The sequence below is a fragment of the Acromyrmex echinatior genome, chromosome 3 (genome assembly GCF_024713525.1).
Source record: "Acromyrmex echinatior isolate Ae372 chromosome 3, ASM2471352v2, whole genome shotgun sequence".
In the NCBI taxonomy this organism is placed as follows: Eukaryota; Metazoa; Arthropoda; class Insecta; order Hymenoptera; family Formicidae; genus Acromyrmex; species Acromyrmex echinatior.
Window position 1 is genome coordinate 20146620 of NC_141854.1, and position 23859 is coordinate 20170478.

Sequence of the window (23859 nt, forward strand, 5' to 3'; positions counted from 1 at the left end):
GTATTTCTACAGTTTATTAACACAAAAATTACAATAAAGTTTATACAGCACATACATTATTATTATTACATTATATATAAATGATATATGCGTTATTTTCTGATAAATATTTCATCATGTACATTAGCGTTGTTACATCCACAGATAATGCGCATTAACAATGAAACGTTCGTACCAGCGTAGCGATATATTCATAAATGCGATCATTTCATCGCCATAAAATTTCACAGAGCGCGTACCTGCGTACTTTAAACACTCTTGATCACGTTCCGCGGATCACCGTATTTGCTATAGCGTGAAAGCCCGTTATGTCGCGAATCAATAGAATTTTACTGGTAAATACAGTATTGGACGAAGCAATGCTTGCTGCCGAGCCCGTAATATATCAAGCAAATCCAATACTAGATTACTCTATAAATTCACAAGCAATTTTCTTTACATATTCTCACCATAAATTTCATGTTCATTAATTCATAAGACTTATTTACGCTATTTCGTCACAATTTACAATTTCTATATTATACTTATATACAAATTTTATTTACGTCTGTAATGTGTATGTATTACGTGTGTAGGCGAATTATAAATTAGGGAGGGTTTCTTTCCAGCAAATATTACTAAAATTAACATTAAGATAATTATTATTTAATAATCAATTGATCGTCGCACGACAGCAAAATCAGAATTCACATTTAAATATTAATTTATATTGGATTGTAATTACCATTATCAAATATTTTAACAGTTCTAAAATTAAAAAGTCATTTTAATATACAATATCTGTTATTACGATTGATAGATAACGCCATAACGGAAGCATGTCCATCTACCACGTGACGAGTGACATGGAAAGGCAAAGGGGAACGTTGCTTGTCTATTGCTATTTGTCACCTACCGAGTGGTGTACGATGGTTTTGCATAATCGGATGGGTATTCTCGCGCGACCGAAGGTCTCGTACGATCAAAATAATTCCGCGTGTCGCGGTTTGTAAATAACCGCATGCCACGTCTATTGTATCGCGCTCCCCAATATGCACGCGCATTCCCACGGATAACACGTGTGGGAGTCGAACGTGGTTCGTGAATACAGTCAATCACGGCAATTTGCATCTCTCCTGTCTACCGCGCGTTCCCTCGGCCCACCCCCGTTCCTCTTCCCTCGCCCGTCTCTTCCCTTGTCTCTGTGTGTTCTCATCTCCATTATCTCTATCGGCTTGTCAAACCTTGTGCCTTTGGCGCAAATTACGTCTGATTGAGATTTCGGGCCGCAGTTCGTGAATAGAACTTGATTTATTCCTATACGCACGCACGTCGGCAGATCTCTCCTAGATCGCGTAATTCACGCACATTAAATCACTGTTGCATTATACGAAATAATCTTTGATAAGTAAAGAAATAAACAATGTTTTCAGCAACTTTTGTGGTATTCAGTTAAAACGAAGAGAGAGAAAAAAAAGAGAAGTTTATTGCTCCGACAGGTTGAATTTTATTAATAGCTGGAGGGGAGGGGGAGTTCTGTTATTTTGTGTTATTTTCGTAATATTTTGATGTATATTAAATATGATATTTTACGAAATATTATATGATATTTTATTGAAATTTTTTTTTTAACATATACGATTCCATTAGCCTTTATAAGCGTCTAAATACCTTCGGATTTTTCGTGCAAATACCTTTGTTCATAAAAAGCAATGTTACTTCAGGGAAACGCTGAAGTTTTGGGAGGAATTTACGTGGGGTAATAAATTTGCGAAGTTCATTCTGACGATGTTTATCGCTTCCATTACTTTCGGCGCCAGCCAAAATGGCCTCTGCAGCCGGGGCGACGTATCGCGATGCATCGAGTGCGATGATAGTTCAGAAAAATATTGCTGTAATAAATTATTTAGAATAAACCGAAGGATCGATACGCAATATCAATGTCCCCCCGTATCAACGAAGGAACTCGCTTTGGGAATTAAATTTTTTTGCGCGTATATTTAACTTATATACATATTTATATACTACTACTATTATACTATACTATACTATATTATACCATACTATACTACTACTATATTTATATACTTATTACTTATATACTTATATACTTATATATGTATAGGTATCCTATCACATGAACGTGACATAAGAATCGATCGGAATCGCGGAAAATGACAGATTAATTGAAATTAACATATTTTTTAATTCTCTAACGTCTAGAATTGCATATTTGCAACATTTTCCACACATAAATACGTCTGCTTAGCTGACCCCCTCCCCAGTACTTAATAAACTAAATCTTAATGAATAAATTATATGATAATTATATAATGCGCTATTTATGTGTTCTCAAAATTCGCAAAAAAAAATTTTTCGGGGAAGCTGAATAGGCTGTCAGTCAGTCCTTCCATGTGTTAATAATAACCAATTTGAGAAATTAAATACATAGGATTTATGCGCTATTTATGCGCTTTTATATTCACATAGTTTCAATTTTTGCGCTGCATCCCTTAAGGCACTTCCCTCTTGGAACATATTCATCCCTAAGTCATTTAAAATTGTAAAATTACGCTATCTAGCTATGCAAAATATATCTTCTATTTATGCGCTATTATTTCTAAGCAATTTCGATTTTTGTGCTGCAACTCTTAACGGACTTTCCTCTTGGAACGAACAGTAATATTCATATCTAGGTCATTAAGAATTGAACTCCCTAATACAACAATTGGATTATTGCATTACAAATTAAATCTTCAACATTTTTCCTCTCAAAAAATTGAACCGCTAACTGTTGCGAGATAAGTCATACATACTCATAAAGTTTGAAAGCTGAGTGGCATTGAGAACTCAAGCTCACATAGTCAGTGCCAATAATTAAATATGTTAATAAATATGTCGTATGCAACATTTTGTACATTGTTAATAAATTAAAAATTATCGTCAAAATTTTAAAACATTAACTGAAAGATCTATTTATGTCTTGTCATTTTGACCGTCGGTTGAAAAAAAATGCAATAATCCAACCGTTGTGTTAGGAGGAAAAGATTGCTGATGACTCAAACCATGAGTGGAAACATCCAAAGTTAAGATTTACATATTTAATATTAAGAATTGCGCTAATTGATAACCAGCGTTGACTCCTATCGCCTGTACTACACGTTATATATTTCTGAATTCATATAAATTCTGAATTATTTAATTGAAAAATTCTCTGTATATCATAGCAGAATACATATTTTTGTGAGAAAAAAGAAAGAAATTGTATGTTTTTATATATATTTTTAACGCAGAAAATATAATAAATTACAGATGAAATGGACAAATTATGTAAATTGATATACATTTTGATTGAATCTTGTACATTTTTGCCATTCGATTGGTATAAATTTTTTTTTATTCTGGCAACACCGAAGAAAATTAAAAGATTTCACATTAGGATTTTCAACGTACAAGACACAAGGGACCGTTATTGATTGTCGATTCACGAACGCGGCGACTGGCAGGCGAGAAAAGCGAATTACCTACTTTTTGCTCTTGCTGGCGAGGTCCGGGGAAGAAAGGTTTCCCAGGTACTTAGGACTAGCTATAACACCACAGACACATTGCACGTCCGGTGCACCGGTGCACCGCAGCCGTTTTCGTTTTAATTCAAGTGGCACGGCTGGCATTAGCACTCCGTGGAAAAAGGCAGGAACCCGCCGCGCCTGGCGGTATGCAATGGCCGTTCGTTTCGTACACGTGTGCAACGGGCTGACAGTATAACTGCGATCCGCGATGAAGTCGACGACGTGCATGGATCCCGTGCGTGTGCCCAGAAAAATATTGTCCGCATTGTGGAAGGCACGTGACAGATGAGACAGGACTGCTTTTAGCTACGTATCGTTCGGTTTTGTTCACAGTTCTATTTGATCGAGTGATCCTGCAGTGTGATGTTGTACTTACATTTCTCCCTGTAACAAATCTCTCTGCTCGAGATTATTCTGAAAATAGCATCGGGTGTGAGAAAGTTTGAATAAGTAAATTAAAAGGTAAAAATTAAATTTCTCTTTTTGATAATAATTATTTATTATTTTATTATTAGAAGTTAGTAGTTTTAATAAGGAGAGGTATATTGTATGTTATTTTAATATGTAAGTTTACATGATGGTTTAATTAAATAAATTTAAATAATAAATATAATAGCTTTTATATTATTATAGATTTATTAATTTTATAGATATACAAGTATATATAGGAAGCCAAAGGAAAATTCTAAGAATTATATTATATATAGAGAGCCCAAGGAAAGTCGAAGAATATTATGAATATCTAATATATATATAAATTAAATAAAACTTTTTGGAAAAAAGTGATGGTTAATTATAGAAGTATTGTCTGTGACATATCAATTTTTATTCGTATAGAATAAATACTTTCTCTATGAATTTTTAAAGTTTCGGTAACAAGTGAAAGAAAGTCATCATCACTCTATATATAATTCATAATATAAAAGTTATTATAAAAGGTTTTAAAGAGCTTTAAAAGCTCGCTAGATTGCCAAGTTATAATCGGTGAAAAAAGTTTGCAAGATTTTAATCCCATTTGCCTTCGTGCATTTTATTTCGCGGAAAAAACTCACATGTGCATATTACATGTATTTTAAAAAAAGTAAATAGGGAAAACATTCTCTCGTAAATATTTCAATATTTTATCTCCGGATCAAATATGCTCAGGATTATATTATAAATCACGCATTAAACAGAGATATGGGATATCATCATAAAAAATATCGTTTTTGTATAAAATGTTTTTAAATTTTGATATATGTGATTGATAATAGATTAAAATACAGACAAAAAATTATATATAGATAAATGATATTTTTATTATTTTTAATAACTTATTTTCAGAATTTTGATATGGAATTGTGTCTCTTTCTCAAAGAATTATATTCTTGATACATTTCCAAAAAATCTTTTGATGTGTGATTAAAAAATATGTGTGATTAGAAAATAGACATTTAAAGAATATATACTTTGCGTTTTTGTTAGAAATTATTAGGTGTTGGAATTAATTCGTAGCGTTTTACAAGTGATGGGAAGTACTTTCATTAATGTATTTTTTAATGCTCATGTGAAATAAATAACATTCTTTCATTAAAAAACGCTACGAATTAATTCCAACACCTAATAATTATTCTTTTTTTTATTGCAGTGAAAGAATCAATTCTTTAAAAAATTTCTGAAAAATGAATGGTAATAAACATAATAATAAATTAAAAAACAGTTAAGGCGATTTTCTGATGTTATAAAATGGAATTATTTTGTATCAAATCTTTTCAGTCGGGATCGAGCTTCAATATTTTTCGATAAAACTCTCGAAACGTTATCGAGAAATGTTAAGAAAATGTTTGCTTTTAGAAAAAAATCTTTCATAGAAATTTTCAAGTTTTTAAAATTCTCTGTAGTTATCTTCTTCAGGAATATAAAATAAGCGAGTGGAATAAAAAAAGAAATAACGAAGTACACAGAAGTAATATGAGAGTAAGGAAAATTAAAGTAATTTTCTGAGTCTTTGATATTAAAACTTATATGGAACTTTTTCTTGTTGCAGAAGTCGAGGAGCGCTTCGGCGGGAAGGCGCGCGGCGGTAAATTAGCGCGTCGTGCGCGCTCCTTCAAGGAGGACTTTCTGGAAAAGCTCTCCCACATGCGTTCTCCTGGTAGCGGCAGCGGTGGCGGTGGTGGAGGCAGCGGGGCGGCCACGAGGGCCGCCTCGCCCTCGTCACCGCGTACGCCGCGGGACAAGAACGCTCCGGGCTCCAACGACTCCGGCACCGCTCTGGATAAGAATCCCTTGCGCGACTTGCACATCCACGTACGGCAGGTGCAGCTAGCGTTGCTTCACTTTCGGGATGTCGTATCCAAGAAGAAGCTCGAGATGCTGCCCGGGAATGGCACGATTGTCCTTGATACCGTTACCACGATACACAACGCGTTAAAATCTTATCTGCTTTATGAGAACAGGTGATTATTTTGTGTGCAAAATAGTTTCATTATCTAATAGTTGCTTTATAGGAGAATATAGAAGAAGTATTAGAACAATTTTTAAAAAGTCAGTTTTATTATTTTATTTAATTTATTATTCTGCTTACTTTACTAAACAATATGATGCGATATTGTGTTTTATTTTATGGAGAATTTTGTTTGAATGTTATAACTTTATAGCAAAAAAGAATTATCTAGATTTAAATTGCAGTATAAGAAAGAATTGATTAATCACATTTTCTCGATCCTCTATCCTGGTACTTGCAGCTCCACATTGGGATCTGCCACGAATCAAGTGTACCAAGCGTTAGCGCAATTGCTGAAACTCTGCGACGATGTGCTGTTGCATGGTGATCAATCTTCCGCTTTGGACACCGAAAACGTGACGCACGTTATTGGACTGGTTGAGGAAGCAGTGAAAAATCTAGTAGCTCTGGCGCATGAGAAAATCGCTAATAAGCAGAAACCCCCGTCTGCTACAAATAATAATAGGTAATTTTGTAATAATAATGAATTAAATTTTAGTACAATATATCTCGAAATAGCGAAAAGAATCGTCATCAAAATGAAAATAGTATATTTTTGAAGTAAATATAAAATATATACGAATTAATGCATTGATAATATAGCTGGAGATTTAATAGAAACAATATAGGAACATCTAATTATAACATTAATGATGATATGAAACTTTAATATGCTTGATATATAATGGAAAATTATATGTAATTGATTATTAATTATTATTTAATATGAAATGCTTTCACGAATATTATAAAGTGTAACATTAATATTGAAATTGAATTTCATGAATAATCTTTGATATTTCATATGAAGATGATTGAAGGATAAATTATGAATGAAATCGATAGAAACTTTGCCCAAAATCCAATATAACGTTTATTATAAATTATAGAACTTCCGGATATGGGTCGGAACTAACACAAAGAAATTCTCTACCGGATATACCGTTAACACCAAGAGAGCGACAGATCTTGGAACAAACGGCAGCAAGTAGTAGCTTGGTTCGCAGCTCGCATAGTTCCGAGTCGATTTTACGGGATTCTAGTCCACCCCCGAAACCCCCTCTACCTGATAGGTAACATTTGTTTCGCTATAAAAAGGAGAATAATTAATTACTTATCATTGAAAGTTGAACGTAGAAACGCTCGATCCCTTGTAGAACAAATGTATGTTTGTCGGAGGAAAATAGCTCTTCTGGTACACCTCCTCCGTTACCGCCGAAAAGAAGAACGAGAACTCAACAGCTCCTCGACGAATCAGAAGGTCTTCTGGCATCTAGTCTCGATAGGGTATCCCTTCGAAGTCGATCTCCAGAGGATTCGTCATCTCTTCTGAGCGCATCGGCCGGTAGTTTGGATTCGGCTCTGAATCATTCCCGAGACGAAGATGAAATTCGTGCTATAATGGGACCAAATGATGAATCTTTGAATGACAGTATGGACCTAAGTCTCATGGCTACTATCCAAGGTAACGTTCAAATAATTTATACTAAAATATTTACTTGTAGTGGTATCATTCGAGTGTTCTACATTGAAACTTTATTTTTAATAATATTGCTTAAATATAATTGTTAATTATTAAAAAATTTTGATGCATGTAATATAATAATAAAATTATATTGTGTTATATTACATAACATAAAGTGTTTTTAATGCATACGATATCATTACCGAGTCTCGCGATTAGACATTAATTTTTTCGAATAATATTTGAAATGGTACTATGAAAGAATTGTTGTAAATACATTGCCATATGCGTAAAATGAATAGTCCATGGTCGACGCTTACTCAGCATATTAGTTTGTCATTCTACTTGCCTTGGTTTCTGTGTCAGTCTACAATCGAACGTTCGTTCGAGCTATACAAATAAATTTCTATTATTTGTGATTAGGATTAAATATTTTATTTTAAAAAATCGCGATTATTATGGATCCAAGATTCCCTCGCGCTTTAAATACCCTAGTTATTAATAAGCGGTTGAAGTTTATAACGTTAAGTATAAACTGTGAAAGTATTTTAGAAGCTTTACATAATATTGGATACATAGCGCACTAGTGAGATAATTAATTTTTACACCATTTTTATAAAGTAAAAACTATTATTAGTACTTCTTGGGAAGAATGTGTGTATTATTATATTATATTTTTTAAATATTAAACTGATTGTGAGTTCGTGTTTGTGTGTTTATTTTTTATATTTGTCATGATGATATTAGATTGCAGATTTTTTGTAAAGTAACGTATATTCTGTATTCTTGTAGGCATGCAAGTTAATGGTACATCAAACTGTAATTGCTGGGATGGTTCTGAAACTAATATACCAAGTACTATGTTGCTAGGTCAACAAACACCTCAAGAAATGCTTAATCCATTTACTGGTGTGTAAATTTTTTGCTATTAGAAATAATATCTTTTATTATGAGAATAAATAATTTACTTGAGAGAGAGAGAGAGAGAGAGAAAGAGAGAGAGAGAGAGAGAGAGAGAGAGAGAATTGATTAATCAGTAATATTGGTCAATTAATAATTAAAATTACATACATGTTGCAATAACAAGCTAAGAAAAATTTATTTCTTAATAACATAAATTAATAGAACATTTAAAATTATTTATCATTTTTGTTGTTGAGTTACATAACTTTTTTATTTACTCAAGTATTTCCAATTATTTACATTGGAAAAGGAAAAAAAATGCGATGCTAAAATTATGCAAGAATTCTGAAAATAGTTAGTGGAACAAGTTGCGTAGGTAGCATCAACCTTCCAGCCGCGTGAATAAACAGTATCGTATAGATCTTCACCCAAAGCACAGCGAAATCAAGCAAAATAGCATTCTTTTTTTCATTTATTGTAGTGGTAACATAGATATTTTGTGAAATGTCACGTAGATCTAATTTTAGTTGGGAAAATGTTAAAATGTTTTTTCGTAAGAAAATTTGACAACTTTTGTGAATTTATTTATGATGTCTTTTTGCTTTAGATTCTGAGTAAGCTTGTTTCAAATTAATTTTGTTTTAGGTATAGAAGGAAAGATGGAGCGATTGTCTACACAAACGCAAGAATCAGGCTTTGTTTCTATGCATTCTCAACGAAGTTCATCCCAAAGTTATACCACCGCGTCCAGCTTGACATCCAAGAGATCGTCGCAGCAGAGCAGCATTAGTTATAATTCTCAATCGTATAGTACACAGCAACAGTCGTTTTCTCAGACCAAATTATCATCGGACAGTAACGGCTCTATTTTTACACAGAAGACGATGAGTAGTTCCAAAAGTACTATTAGCACGACTAACATGTCTGGAAATGGGGACCCAGCTTTATTAGAGAAACTGGTAAATGTGGGTGTTGTTATGTTTTTGTTTTATTTTTTTACTTTTATGTGCTCTAATTTTTTAATAATTTAATTACTCGATGTATCTATGATGTGTATCTATGATGTGCAGGAAATGGAATCAATAGTTACATCCGATTCTAACGGAGCGCCTCCAGCATTGCCAGAAAAGCGATCCAAGCGAAGAAAAGAACGACAGCCGTCGCAGTATGATAATGTACCAGAAAATGAGCATTTATCCACTTGCACTTTGCATACTAGTAACGGAGATAGTCTGGATATCAATAAACCACCTCCTCTGCCTCTAAAGAAGCGGCATAGTAAGTAATCTTTTTATTAATTATTAATATCGGTAATGAGATAAAAGACATCAACAGAATACTTAATAACATTGATAATTGATGCTTTATTTTTTTACTGTCAATTTTTTTAAAATACATGAATTTTGAAAAATACCGCATTAATAAATACTCTTCGCGAGCTAGTGTAATAATTTTGCATAATAATTATAATCTTTAATTTATACAATCTATCAACACGAAAGTGATTCCAAATAAAATAATATATTAGGCATTCCAAATTACCTTTTGATAGTAGGTTAAAACTGATGCAATGTTTTGTATCCCCCAGTGTTCCAATCAGTGGCATATTCTGGTAAGTGGGATCCTGCCCACATAATTCAACTACCCCTTCGGCAAACATTTTCACGCTAAGTTAATATCCTATGTTTCACATATTTACATTCCAGGCTTCTCTTGCGGCATGTTTACTGTTCTATTTTTATTAATTATTATATTTCTTTTCTCATCCTTAATATTTTAAAAAAATGATATTGTTTGATATTGAGCTTGAATTTTTATTGATAACTGCAGCTTATTCTTGGCTTACTTTTAATTTAATATAATAGATATAATAATGCGGAAGTTTTTGCTATGATGCTGAATATTATACTAATTGAAAAATATATTTTTTGATTGGTATAATCTATAATTATATACATCAATATATTGTACACATATTGTACACATATTATATTGTTACACACACATAATGATTAATACCGTTAATATTATCTATTTATTTTATATTGCAATCTCTTTCCATATTTGATCTACCTAAGATTTTATATTACATTATATTTACATTAAATTTTATATTTACATTAAAAACTATATTTTTATTAAAAACTACATTTTTATTATGTAATTTAAGGACAGATACTAATACATTTTAAATATTAAAAATGTGAAAAATTTTGCGAATTTTATACAATTCATTAATACAGATGAATGAAAGGCAGTTCTAGTGAGTTTATGTAGGCGTCGTGTTCTTTTTCTAATTATTTTGACCTCTCTCACTAATACTCAGTTAATAGTTACACTTCATCAGCTGCTGAACAGACTTAAAGTTTAGTTTTCTTTCTTACGTTAAGACAAACGGACTTAAAATTAAAGAATGCAGTGAATACTAAAGTATAAGAACTGTGTATTAATGTGAAGCCTTCTTAATTTGTATACTTTTAATTAAGTCTATAATTACTAGAGCACTTGTTTCTATCGTGCTTGTTTCTATCTATAGCACAAATTGAGTGTAACAAGTGAATATAATATCTATAGCCTTACATAAAATGTTGTTTAAAAGATTTCACTTTCATTCCAGTGAGTTTTTCATTTTTACACATCGCTTATCGAAATAATAATTACATAAGATTTGTTTGTGCATCAGTGTTTTCATGCAATCCACACATATACCACGTGTTTTAATATTTTATTGCAGTACATATCTCGTGCTTGCATTTATCAATTGTATTATACGCCATTTAAAAAAATCCGTTTTTTATAGAATAATTTATAATAATAGTTACTTTTTAAATGAAATTTATATTAATTTATTTACTTACACGTATTTCAGTTATGGCATACATGGAGATGTTCGGGAACTGCTCCCATAGTAATAATGATTTCATCTCTGGTCTTGGTACCCGTCATTCTGTAGCAGCTTACAATTCCATGCAAGCAGAATGGCAGCAACACGAGATGTCTCTTACTACAACCCAATCGTGTTCCTTCATGACACACACTGTGACTGCTCTACACGATAATTCAAGGTATCATTCTATAAGTTATATCGTTTTTGTTATCGTTATTTACTTTTTTTTATAGATACTTTTAGCATATTGTTAAAGAAAATAGAATCATCATGAGGTCGTATTTTATCTAGCCTTTCTGTAACTACGACGCCGAGCTTAGTAGAGACAACAAATAATTCTAGTCTGCCTCCGGCATTACCACCAAAGAGATCTCGTTCCATTAAATCAAACATTACACCTCCACCAATATCACCAAAACCGACCATTAGCATGCAGAGTATTCATAATTCGGATCCTCTTGTGACGTCAACACCTCTAAAAACGGAGGAGCCAATACATGAAAAGAAAGATCTTACACCTTCCACTCCAGTAAAATTGGTAAACATTAATGTAATAATTTTACTATTGCGTTCTTATTATTATGGAATTATAATTGTATAATAGTTATTAAGTATTAATATGATTGTAATCATTTTATTTCAGAATAATAATGTTATTATGGATACAGTATTATCATCGTCTAGACCTGCTAGTAATGCACTTTCTTCCATATCAGTTGATGAAAATACTCTTGAGTTAAGAGATATTGATCAAGATGATAGCATTTTAGATGAATTAGATATTAACAAATACTTAGTATTAAAAAAACCAGATGAAGAAGGTCCAGATATACGTGGTGGACATCCGGATGCATTATTAATCCACGCGACAAAAGCAAATAAACATGGTATATACTTTTTCTTAAACTCTTCGTTTAACTTTTCATTAAACTTAAGATATATAAAGCTTAAAATTTTTATGAGTAATTTAATTTTATTAAAATTAAAATATAATTTTTTAAAATATGCTTTATTATATTATTTATATATCTTTTTATGCTGCATAGATGAAAAAGAATCAGGTAATGAAATATTTAAAGGTTGATGAAATATTTAAAGCACGATATTGCATATAAAAAACGATAAATATAACAAAAATTATAGATAAAGGTGAATGAATTCAATTTTAATAAAGACAATGCACTTTTTGCAGATTTCCTGTATCAAGAAGCGTTTTTAACAACGTACAGAACTTTCATACAACCATTAGAATTAATTCGTAAACTACATAGACGTCATCAACGTTTTTCATGTTCTCCAGATGTTGTTAAACAAAGAGCCGCACGTGAAGCATTTTCTTTACTTGTTAGAGTTGTAAGTGATTTAACGTAAGTAGAGACTCTGTTATCTATATTAATTACGCGCACATATTTTTATAAAGCTTGATTGCGATTTATAATATAACTAATTATTTACAGAATATCTGATCTTGATGACATTCTTCTGCAAACTTTAATGGAATTTGTACAGCAATTAGTGTGCAGCGGAGATCTCACTATGGCCAAAGCGTTGCGAGTTAAAATTTTAGAGAAGCACACTATGAAGCAATTACAAGCAGCACAACCAATTCTCTCGTCTCTAAGTGTTACAACGAAACAAGCTTCCTTATTAGATTTTAAAAGCGAACAGATTGCGGAACAAATGACACTACTTGATGCCGATTTGTTTATGAAAATAGAAATTCCGGAAGTGTTGATTTGGGCGCAAGAACAGAACGAAGAGAGAAGTCCGAATCTTACAAGATTTACTGAACATTTTAATAAAATGTCGTACTGGGCACGATCTAGAATATTAGAACACCGATTAGAAAATGAAGCGAAGGATAGGGAAAAATATGTCGTAAAGTTCATTAAAATAATGAAGCACCTTAGGAAAATTAATAATTTTAACAGCTATCTCGCATTATTATCTGCATTAGATAGTGCACCTATTAGGAGACTTGAATGGCAAAAGCACATTACGGAAGGTCTCAAGGAATATTGTGCTCTTATTGATAGCTCTAGTAGCTTCCGAGCTTATAGACAAGCTTTAGCAGAAACACAACCGCCATGCATTCCTTACATGTAAGAATATAAATATTTGTCGTTGCTCAAAAAATACGAAAAATTTCATCTATCAAAAATGTATGTATGTTTCTCTTATTTCAGCGGACTTGTTTTGCAAGATCTTACATTTGTGCATATTGGAAATAATGATTTATTACCAGATGGCACTATAAATTTCTCCAAGAGATGGCAACAATTTAATATTGTTGAAAATATGAAAAGATTTAAGAAAGGGTAAGCATTTGTGTTTGCATCACAAATCATTAATAAATCTTAATGTTATAAGTATTACTATGATTATTATTTTACAGTACGTACTCTTTCAAGAAACACGAACGCATTATGACGTTTTTCAACAACTTCAGTGATTTCCTCTGTGAGGAGGCGATGTGGCAAATTTCCGAGAGCATCAAGCCACGTGGTGGCAAGAAAGCACAGCCGCAAAACTAGAATATACCTAACCCTTTCACTGCCTGCGTCTCGAAAGGTTGAAATGGTGAATTAGGAAGTTTATATTTATATAGGTATATACTTTTTGCGGAAAAAAATAAACAAGAAAAATTCTAGAACGCTCTAAGAGCGGTGAAAGGGTTAGCGAGTCTATCCCTATCCCATTTGACAGCCTCTATGAGGTTGTCTTATATATTATTAAATCACGTGAAAATTTTAGTATGCAAAACTGTGAACTCCATATTTAGCACATTCAATATGACATAACGCGTTATTTAACTTAAAGTAATTACACTTGCGAGCATCAATCAGAAATCAAAACGCCAAAACTCGGATTGACTAGAGAAAATTTCATAATACGTAAGTAAACTTGATATTTAATCCAGTGCATTTTAAACAATCTTTCTGTTTGCTACAAATCAACATAACGTATTTACTATGAGGATATGCAATCTATACTTAACTACAAGCTGTAACGATGTTTATCGTAATGTTTATGAAAGAAACCCCGATCTTCAGCTATTCTAGACATATTTTATTTATTTGCCTTTGCTAGCGAATTGTATAAAGTAGTATATGTTCTTTTTTTTTTTTTTTAATTTATTTAGATGTGTGTGAACGTCCATTTCTAGCTTTATGTAGGTAAGCAAATTTTTGAGCGTCAACAGAATACTGTTGATTACACAAGGATGAACACCAATTACGTTGATTAATGTAGGGCCATTGTAGTCTCGTGTTTGCGCTCTAGTACGCGCGTATCGGGACACATGGTACGACTGAGCGCAACTGTTACATATACTATTGTATATGATGATAGAGAAAACACTTTTTTGTTGGCAACTTGTTAATAGGTCTCCAAGCTTTCAGCTTTAATCACATGACTTACTTAGCGATTAAGTGAATTAAATATGAACTAAAAAACAAAAAAATAAATTAAATACGAATTTGATTTAATTCAATAATCATTAGTTATATAGATAATTCTCTTAAAAAATCCCGGTATAATCTCTTCAAAATTGTGAACACTAATTTTTATTTATACATTCCAAATCAAGATCAAAAGGAAGAATCGAATTCATTTTTTCTGTTGAAAATATGCTGTATTTTTTTTTCTATTTTATTGCTTTTAATATTTAACAGATATTGATACAGCTTTTACTCGTAGATATAATGGTATGAGAAATTTTGCCATATAATAATTTAGCAGTTTGCATGTGTCGTCTTAAAGAATGAATCAAGTGAATGAATCCTTTTTGTCCTTTTCAGTTTATTATTTGGCAAAATTATACTTTGTATTTTTTTTTTGGTAATAATAGCAAACGCATCACACACACACACACACACACACATCACAATTACAATTTATTGATTCTCAATCTTCATCTTTGATGTGCATATGCACATGTATAATATCAAGATTTGTAATTGTTAGTGATACCTACAGCAACAAAAAAGGCCTAAACATTTAGTTAACAATTGATGTTCTAGTACGGGTAATAACAATCCAGACAAATTAATTGCCAGGATAAATACGCGAAATTTTAAAAAGTAGTTCTAAAGCTGCCATATATATATATATATATATATGTAAAGAGTTAGTATCAATAGATTGAATTCTACAAAGCAGACTTCTATTCACAACTTAGATAAAAGATAAAATTTAATCTCTTTAGTTCCAACAATTGATTACATTTATTTGATATTTATGACAACTGCGTATGAGAAAGGAAAATTCCTGATTAAAAATTAATGTGATAAAATTGGCTAATATGCAGTGTAAGCGAAATTGTATATAAAATTTTGTTTATTTACGTCTCTTATTGGCAACGTAAAATGATTGTAGAATTTTTCGGAGAAATAATTAGCTACACGCATGATATGTAATACGTATGTAGCAGCGATAGTATATAATATATATTAATATTATATTAACTTACTACACATAAATCATAAATGTTTAGTTCACATCGTGCGCGAGTGAATGCGAGTGTACGTCTTATGATTTTATCCACTCTAGCTAAAGTTAAATGATTTACTCGAGGTAAGAAGTAAATAAAGATCTATTAACGCTGTAAATAATTTAATTATACACATAATTGAATTTCCGCGCGAGTATTTACCATTATATCGATAATTGTAAATGTACAGTTCATTGTGTTGAACTAGTTTATTATAGGTAATCTAAGTTGATCGAGAATCATTGTGATGTCACGTTAGGTTCGCAAGTAGCGCACACGCATGATTTTTTGTATATTATCCTTATTCAGTTACGAATTAAATGGCAAGCGAGGCATGCAATCAACTTGTATTTTATCTACTTTCTTTTTATCTTTGTCAGATTATTTTCTTGAGGCAGCTATATTTTTACATATAGGCTTTTAATGACATCTTTACCTTCCGGTGTTGATATACAATTGATGTTTATATATTTTGTACGATATTTTTGGAAATTCTGGCGATAGTCGAAAGGCCTTTTTAAGATTATTGTACGTATCGGAACTGTGTGTGTATCATAATTTTTACAATCGCGCGAAAATTTTGTTAAGACTATTGGCAGAATTTCCTCTTTACTATATTACATACGATATAATATATATATATATATATATATATATATATATATATATACATTCATATATATATATATATATATAAAAGTAAATATATAATTTTAAGTACTGTATTACCAAAATATGAGTGAGATAATCCATTAAATGTGCAACGAAGAAATTAGATTCGATTTATCGATTTAGATAGACCAATTAAGCTGCTTTGCGAATAGGAAATTGAATTGCCAAGAAGAATGGAGAAACAATTACTGCAATTGCTTTCTTCTCGCACTCGATACACGACTATAAATTAGAATAGGCGAGTAACATGGCTGTATTTTCTTTTTCTATCGTTTGCTAATGTTTTTAGCTTCGGGGGAACAGTCTGTAATGGAAATGGACTCTAAAGAGCAATCGCTGTTAACTTTAAAGTTACGAATACGTGTAATTTATTGCATATACTTGGACTCTAAGGCGAGGTTTATTTATAAACTCTCGAGGATTCAATCGTACAATATTTATTGCATTGTGTATATATATATATGTATGTGTTGTTAATCTAGTCTAACAATACGAAACGAATCGCGTTGTCAATATTTCAACGTACATTTCAGCGTTTAAAGTTCTAAAGAAAAAAAAAAGATTTTTCCACGTCGGAAAACGGGCTTGCGTCGGAATTGTTTGGCCCTCCCTCCCGTTGCGTGTTGGGCTTCCCTTTTTCTTTTCGACCGGGCGCGTATTTTGCGCACGGCTCGAAATTCTGATGGAATCGAATCAAATAACTCTCGCCGAACAAATGGATTAACGTTTTTCTGCGTGTATCGTCAAAGTGGAAGGTGATAAAACGAGGAACCCGCGCAAACCGTCGCGGGCAAAGAACGCGGAATCCGTACTCGCGATGTCCCGCGTCGTTTTGGGCCGGTCTTCGTCCGTAGCAAATACCGAAATAAGTAATACTAATCACTATCGATGTGTTTTACCAAGTCCTTCGAAAGATTGTATGTAACTTTGCACTCGCGTAGATCTCACGGTAAATATTTAGGAAATATCACGCATACATAGAAGTACGTATTGACGCTTTTCAATGATTTACGTTTCGTATTTATTACGCAGCGATAAAGATGACATATCCGTAAAACGCTACTTATAGGACGGTAATTATTAGAGAAAGAAGAAGAAAGTGAGTATAAGGTGTGTGTATTAAAATACTGTCTATAATAATACAACTTCAATGGTCCAGAAATTGATTCAATTGCTTATACCGTGTAATCGTAAACACGATAACGATCGTAACATAAATTTTTTTGTTATTTATACATATATATTTATACAGGATGTTTTAGAAATAAATTGCCTTTAGCGTATTTTAGCTTATCAGAAGAATAAAAAAAGAATAAAAATCATATAAACATTAAGAATTAAGAAACGCTTCCTGTTCAAGTTATGTTTTTTATTTATAACAGAATTTTTTGATAATTATATACCAATCGGATTGGTAAATGGGGATCATTGCATGATTTGCACGTTATCCCAGTTTAAACTCTTTGGATTTTTATTTATAAGAACATTTTAAAACTCGAGTGCTCTAGTTACTCTCTCTGCAGTGGAAATTCTCAAAAATTATATCGCGCTTTGTGTGGTAAAATTTAAAATTTTTTAATATTTTGAATGATAGTACATGATACATATTAGTACATGATATATATTATTGCGAAAGAAAGATGTTTCTAAGCAATCTTTGACAAAGTATTTTTGCCAATTTTTGCCGTAAACAAATAGTATTTATAATTTATTAATAAAGTTATTAATAATTTGGAAAGCATAGAAGGCAACAGGAAATCATTCTGATTATTATTTCCCAGGATGTTGCTGTGAACAGAGAAATTTAAAATAAAAAAAGGGTCCTTAAATCTAGCCCTTTGATGAGGCAATCGGGACAATTTTTTTTAAAGATCATCAATATCAGGGAAACCTAAAATGACAGTGAAGAAGAATTTAGAAAAAAATATTAAAACTTATATAGTTTTATAAAAAAATGTTTTCCAACTCGCATATATATATATATATATATATATATATATATATATATATATATATGTATATGACCTTTTTCTCGTTCTTACTATAAATAGAATATGCTTCTAAAATTTTGCCGCTTATTTTTAAAACATCTTGTAAACAGACATACACGCAGAGTACAGAGGAAACAAATTACGTGCATTTCAAATAATCACGATTGTTAACTGCGTTGAGAAGTTTTTAATTAAAAGTATAAAGTTAATTATAATCTGAAAGAAGTGGCTTTTCAAGGTGCGCATATAATCCAACGTGGAGGATACAGATCTAAGTTTGCGTCCAGTATCCGGACGTCTCCGTGGAACAATAGTCAATAAAGAAATTAGCAATTCAGTCGGAACGTAAAAAGAGAAACGAAAGAGAAAGTATAGCGGTATAATAAAATCGATGTTTCAAGCGCTCACATTTTGAATATAAGCAATATCTCGCTGCATTTAACAGGTAACTCCCTTCGGGCTCGGTGTCATATGAATACAGCTACTTTGCACCAGACGACAATGGGATTGCAACTCTTGGAATTTATTAAAATGTACATCATATACCGCGATGCAAGAAGGGATCCGATCGAGACACGTTCTCCTCGATCGCTTTCTCCAATTGACGGCGTTGAATCTTTGTATACTCGTGATAACGCGTATATTCAATATTTCGTATATCTCTCAGAAGCATACAGGGCGTACTTTTTAGACCGTTTAAACGTGTCGAGAGGAAGGCGAATATGTGACAACGGAGCACCATTCAATATTTTACGGAATATATATGTATCATTCGTAAGAATTTATGAAACTGCACTATAACGAGGTATATACAATTGTTGAGAAAAAAAACGGGATCGAACAATTGATTAAGCATATCAAATAAGTACGTGATAATTACTAAGTGTCACCACGACGTCCCTCTTGACTGTAACGATATAACCGTGGCAAGTTTCAACAGAGACACACGGATGAAATATACATCATGCTCACACGCGTTTTCATCATATGTATAACTTTATTCCGTAGCCTATCGTCATATTTTTCTATCTGTATTTTTTAGTACGGTCCATACACCGTGTACGTCACGGGTACGAAGGATACAATTTGTATTCGGACGATCTTTCCATGTCGACGCAATTAATGTCACTTCGCGAAACTTGTATATCTTGCGCAGATATATATTTTTCCTCTTTCCTTTGTATTACGGACGATTTGTGTGCGTAAAGAGTTTTGGATCAAATGTTATTGCTTTCTTTGTAATGAATGTACGAAGAAATGAAATAAAAATGTGTTAGTCGATGGTACTTTTGCAGTTTTGTAACTAAGTGCGTTCTTGCTTATCTCAATAAAAACAAACAAAGAAAAATTAGTGTACTGGAGAACAAAGATTTATAATTGTGTACATGTGTGATGCCTATTTATGTAATATGTACATTTATGAAAAATAATAGCTTAATAATAATAGGATATTTCATTTTAAAGTATTCTCTTAATTCAAGAAACTGAATTTAAAAAATTTTTAAATCTTTTAAATATCATTTCATCAATTAAATTTTAAACTGCAATTTTTAATTGCATATGTTTTATTAGAAATTAGAAAATATCAGCAGTTCTTTATATTTTATTAAGTATTATGAAATTAGGATTAAGAGTTGTATATATAGGCAACGAATTATTTAATCATGATAAGGTATCAATTAGCAATTTATTACTTTTTCATAAAATACAGTTTAAAGATTCTATTGCAAATAGAGAAAGACGAGAGAGAAAGAGAGAAAAACTAAAGTTACAACAAGTGACGAAAAATATTGCAGAAATATTATAACACAACAAAGACATATGTGTTGTAATATAAATACTATGTATACATATATATGTATATATTACGACTCATATGTATTTATACATTATACTAGACTGCTGTTTTATATATATATTATATTTACTCGAGGCTACTCGTCTTATTTTCACGAATCTGCTGGTTCAAATGAATAGTGTACTACATCCTCCTTGGGAAACTGTCTCTCCATCTGAAACAATTATATTGCTAGAGTATTAAAATATCTAATTAAACCAATCACTGATTAGTTTTCTCTGCTGAATGTAGCCATTGATATATATAAAAAATGCTATTTGGAGTACTGACCCTTATTTGAATAGTCGAATAAGGGTTTGCCAAGTAAGTGATTCCAACCAAAAAAATCATAACTGAAAGCCATATTGCAGATCCCACATATGGATTAATTCTATAATTATAGCCATAACTAAAACGATCTTCACCCATAATTTCAAAATTAGCGTGTAGCTAAAAGGAGGAAACAAGATATATATATATAAAAGAACATGATAAATAAATTTCAGAAATCTTTTATACATGCAACTCACTGTTTCATGATAATTTTTCCTAAATATCGGTATGTCATACGGATAGTATGGGTCTTTAGCAGCCGGTCCTATCATGGGTAGTTTCGGATAGTCGCCAAGGTATTTCTCAGGAGGATTAGGTTCATATTCCTTAGGATGCAAATTATATTTCTCGGCAATCTTGTCATGTTCCTTTTCTGAATATTTTTTTGGCTGCCAGAGGTAGTTCCATGGAAGCGCTGATGACAAATACAGCATCGATTAGTTTCATCCTTGCTATATAATAATTGTTACAAAACAAATCTTTCAATTATTCAACATGTTTTTATATATTTTTTCAACGCATCTGTATGCTAGATTCCACTGTATATTTCACTGAATATGAAACAATAATTTAATAATAATAAATAATAATAATAATTAATAATAATGATTTAATTATATAATAATAGCAATCCTAACCTCGTTACAGTATTTAGTGGAGTAGTAGCTTTATTTATATAAAATATGATGAAAAACAAATTGCAAAGGACATGCATAGTTACTTACGTTTGTCAGAAGAACATCTCACTGCAGTGTACAAACACGCTTTATTTTTCAACAGTTGAATTGACAGCCTACCAGACTCTCTGGTTAGAGCCATTTTGTTGTTCTGGAGTGCGTTCTAAAACCTTTGTAGTTTCTACACTTTCTACTCCATCTTGGACTTCAATTTGAACGGATCTCAATAAGAAATGACCGTCAATTTGATGTCGAATTGATGTGAAATTATCAATTCAGTGTCAAATCAATATCGATTAGGTGAATTATTTTTCGTTGGAATGTTTTGAGGATGCACAAATATACGTATTGTCTACAGCACAGCTCGATAAGCCATGCCGTGTTTCAATAGCTGCACTTTTATTACGAATATTATGATCCCAGGGAAACACATATATTGGATCATCTAAAAAGTATCCGCGGTACTTTGTCACTAGATATATGACCATCAACACACATCTAGTAACAAAAAACCGCGGACACTTTTTAGATGACCTAATATATATATATATATATATATATATATATGGATATATTTAATTATATATAATTGTATACAAATTGTCATAATTTTACATATATATAATTTTATTTAATTTTGTATAATTAAATATAATTATTATATGAATTATTTTTTCCCGGAATTATATATTGAATTTAACTGTCAGTCGACTTATCGACTTATTTTTTATATTCGTAAAGAAAATTAATTTGTCGGTTATTTGATCAATGCTGTTTCGCTCGAAATCTATGCGAAAATATACATGTATCGCGACGGATATTTTTATTGAGGAATATTCCATTTTCCATTAATACTTGGTTCGCGTCATTTGCGTTTGTTCGTGCGAACTTCGCACTTCTCGACTCGCTGCGGTGCGCTGCGGAAGCGTTGCGATCGCCATGTTCGGCGATTGGCTGGCGAACCTCAACGCTGCCGCTACGGCGACTCGGCGAGAGAGTGGAAATATGGCCGACAGCGTGCGTTTCTCGGAGTCGTTCGGCACAGCGTAGATTTTGTGTGTTCTCGTATCTCTGATAAAAAGTGCACGCGTGCAGTGACATACGCGGAAATGATTCCAGGGTGTCCGTTGTGATAACGTGGAGCCCGGAACGGTACGTAGAGCCCTGAGATGGGCGGCACCGTTGGCAACGGGATGCGCGCACCGTAGAGAACACCGCGCTTCGTCAGCTCCGATTTACCTTCTGGCTTCAATTCTAATTACGAAACCGTATTTTGTCATGAGATGAGTTGGACGAGCAATCGGCACAGTGTTCTCGAGCGCGTTGCGTTATCCTGCTTGCTCTTTTCGAGTTTAATACAGTTCCGCCTTCGGCATCGAGAGATGAGAAAGAGATAGATAGAGGGAAAGAGAGAGGTAGAATATGTTCTGTTGTAGACTCTCTCGGATACAAAAACTCTCTTGAACTCTCTTGAGTTGGTATTTTTTAAATGAGAGATTATCTCATTTAAGTGCATCTATTTGAAATATTTGAATTGTATAGTTGCACTTTGCGCACTTAATTAATGGTGACTTGCGCTACAATGGAATGGATTAGTGTATTAAAGGCTGCTTTATGTATCTAAATGCAGTGGCATAATATAATCAACTTTGACAATGAAATAATATTTGTTAAATAATGTAACAATCATTTTTGGATATTTAATTGTTTACAATATGTATATGCATTTACATTTAACTTTGCTAATTTAGTGCATGTGTGTGTATGTGTGTGTGTGTGTATATAGCAGCTATTTTATTATGCACTAATCTAATCTCTCTCTAAATTCTTTGAAGTAGAAGAGATAATAGAAATTTTTGAAATAGGTAGTCATGAAAGAATTTAGAACTGGTTCTTACATTTGCATTTTAATATTTTCAGGAAGTAAGCCTCAGATAAACTGGAACCTTTTGAACATAATAATATGGCGAGTCCTTCGCCACAATCTTCGCCTATGCCTCCACCACAAGCACCCAGTCCCATGGGACCTCCACAACAGGCACCATCCCCATCTAATGCACAAGGTAGTCCAATGGGACCGCCACAACATCATCCTCATAGTCCGACACAGGGTTATCAAGGTGGCCCACCCATACCGCCAGGTGGACCACCCATGTCGCAACCACCACAACAACCGCCACCCCAACAACAAAGTTATCCACCCCATCCACAGCAAATGCCACCTAATATGGGTCCACAGGTATGATTACTATATGTAATGATAACTATATCTATGCTCTTTCCTTAAGCCCAATTTTTCATTATTCGGTTAACTTGTGATTAAATTTTACTTCATATTTTATCGTGAGCTTCAATCATGATATCATCATAGATGAAACTCATTGGATAAACAGATTAAGCGCAAGTTAATCAGAAAATGCAAAATCGGACTTTATAGCAGAATTTAATGACTTGCATTACATTAAATTAATACATGTTAATAGCTATTATGCACGAAATTAGAAAAGTTAAATATAAAAGCATATAAATATCTTAATTCTTTATTGGTCAGGACTTCGATGATATCATC

The 23859-nt window shown here is 32.3% G+C and overlaps 3 protein-coding genes across 12 annotated transcripts in view; 2 read left to right on the plus strand and 1 right to left on the minus strand.

Annotated features, from left to right (window-relative positions):
• The window catches only part of C3G (C3G guanyl-nucleotide exchange factor), an 80119-nt gene extending 60390 nt beyond the window's left edge, over positions 1 to 19729 (plus strand). For 3 of the 9 annotated variants that reach the window (XM_087404401.1, XM_011056382.2, XM_087404402.1), the window contains 15 exons: positions 5575 to 5986; positions 6275 to 6499; positions 6924 to 7106; positions 7191 to 7498; positions 8291 to 8407; positions 9047 to 9366; positions 9472 to 9679; positions 9990 to 10013; positions 11271 to 11466; positions 11580 to 11838; positions 11932 to 12175; positions 12481 to 12655; positions 12746 to 13390; positions 13475 to 13606; positions 13684 to 19729. In XM_087404401.1, coding sequence (XP_087260527.1) covers positions 5575 to 5986; positions 6275 to 6499; positions 6924 to 7106; positions 7191 to 7498; positions 8291 to 8407; positions 9047 to 9366; positions 9472 to 9679; positions 9990 to 10013; positions 11271 to 11466; positions 11580 to 11838; positions 11932 to 12175; positions 12481 to 12655; positions 12746 to 13390; positions 13475 to 13606; positions 13684 to 13822 — 3587 coding nt within the window. In that variant the 3' untranslated portion in view covers positions 13823 to 19729. The remainder of the gene's footprint in view (positions 1 to 5574; positions 5987 to 6274; positions 6500 to 6923; positions 7107 to 7190; positions 7499 to 8290; positions 8408 to 9046; positions 9367 to 9471; positions 9680 to 9989; positions 10014 to 11270; positions 11467 to 11579; positions 11839 to 11931; positions 12176 to 12480; positions 12656 to 12745; positions 13391 to 13474; positions 13607 to 13683) is intronic. The other 6 variants (XM_087404399.1, XM_011056384.2, XM_087404397.1 and 3 more) reach the window with 6 other exon arrangements.
• Positions 19730 to 20111: 382 nt separating this feature from the next.
• ND-ASHI (NADH:ubiquinone oxidoreductase subunit ASHI) lies at positions 20112 to 21498 on the minus strand. The gene is made up of 4 exons (XM_011056378.2): positions 21339 to 21498; positions 20811 to 21028; positions 20572 to 20730; positions 20112 to 20455 (listed from the first exon to the last, which is right to left on the minus strand). The coding sequence occupies exons 1-4, from the start codon at positions 21430 to 21432 to the stop codon at positions 20393 to 20395; spliced, it is 534 nt and encodes a 177-aa protein (XP_011054680.1). The 5' UTR covers positions 21433 to 21498; the 3' UTR covers positions 20112 to 20392.
• A 753-nt stretch (positions 21499 to 22251) lies between these two features.
• brm (ATP-dependent helicase brm) overlaps positions 22252 to 23859 on the plus strand; it is a 31052-nt gene continuing 29444 nt past the window's right edge. Inside the window, exons 1-2 of one of the 2 annotated variants that reach the window (XM_011056376.2) lie at positions 22252 to 22442; positions 23211 to 23529. In XM_011056376.2, coding sequence (XP_011054678.1) covers positions 23254 to 23529 — 276 coding nt within the window. In that variant the 5' untranslated portion in view covers positions 22252 to 22442; positions 23211 to 23253. The remainder of the gene's footprint in view (positions 22443 to 23210; positions 23530 to 23859) is intronic. The other variant, XM_011056375.2, reaches the window with a different exon arrangement.

Coding starts and splice junctions, on each gene's coding strand:
- ND-ASHI (XM_011056378.2), bottom strand. CDS start 21,432: ATGGCTCTAACCAGAGAGTCTGGTAGGCTGTCAATTCAACTGTTGAAA. Junction 21,029..21,338: donor GAGATGTTCTTCTGACAAAC/GTAAGTAACTAT, acceptor ATTTGTCATCAG/CGCTTCCATGGAACTACCTC. Junction 20,456..20,571: donor ATTCGACTATTCAAATAAGG/GTCAGTACTCCA, acceptor TAATTGTTTCAG/ATGGAGAGACAGTTTCCCAA.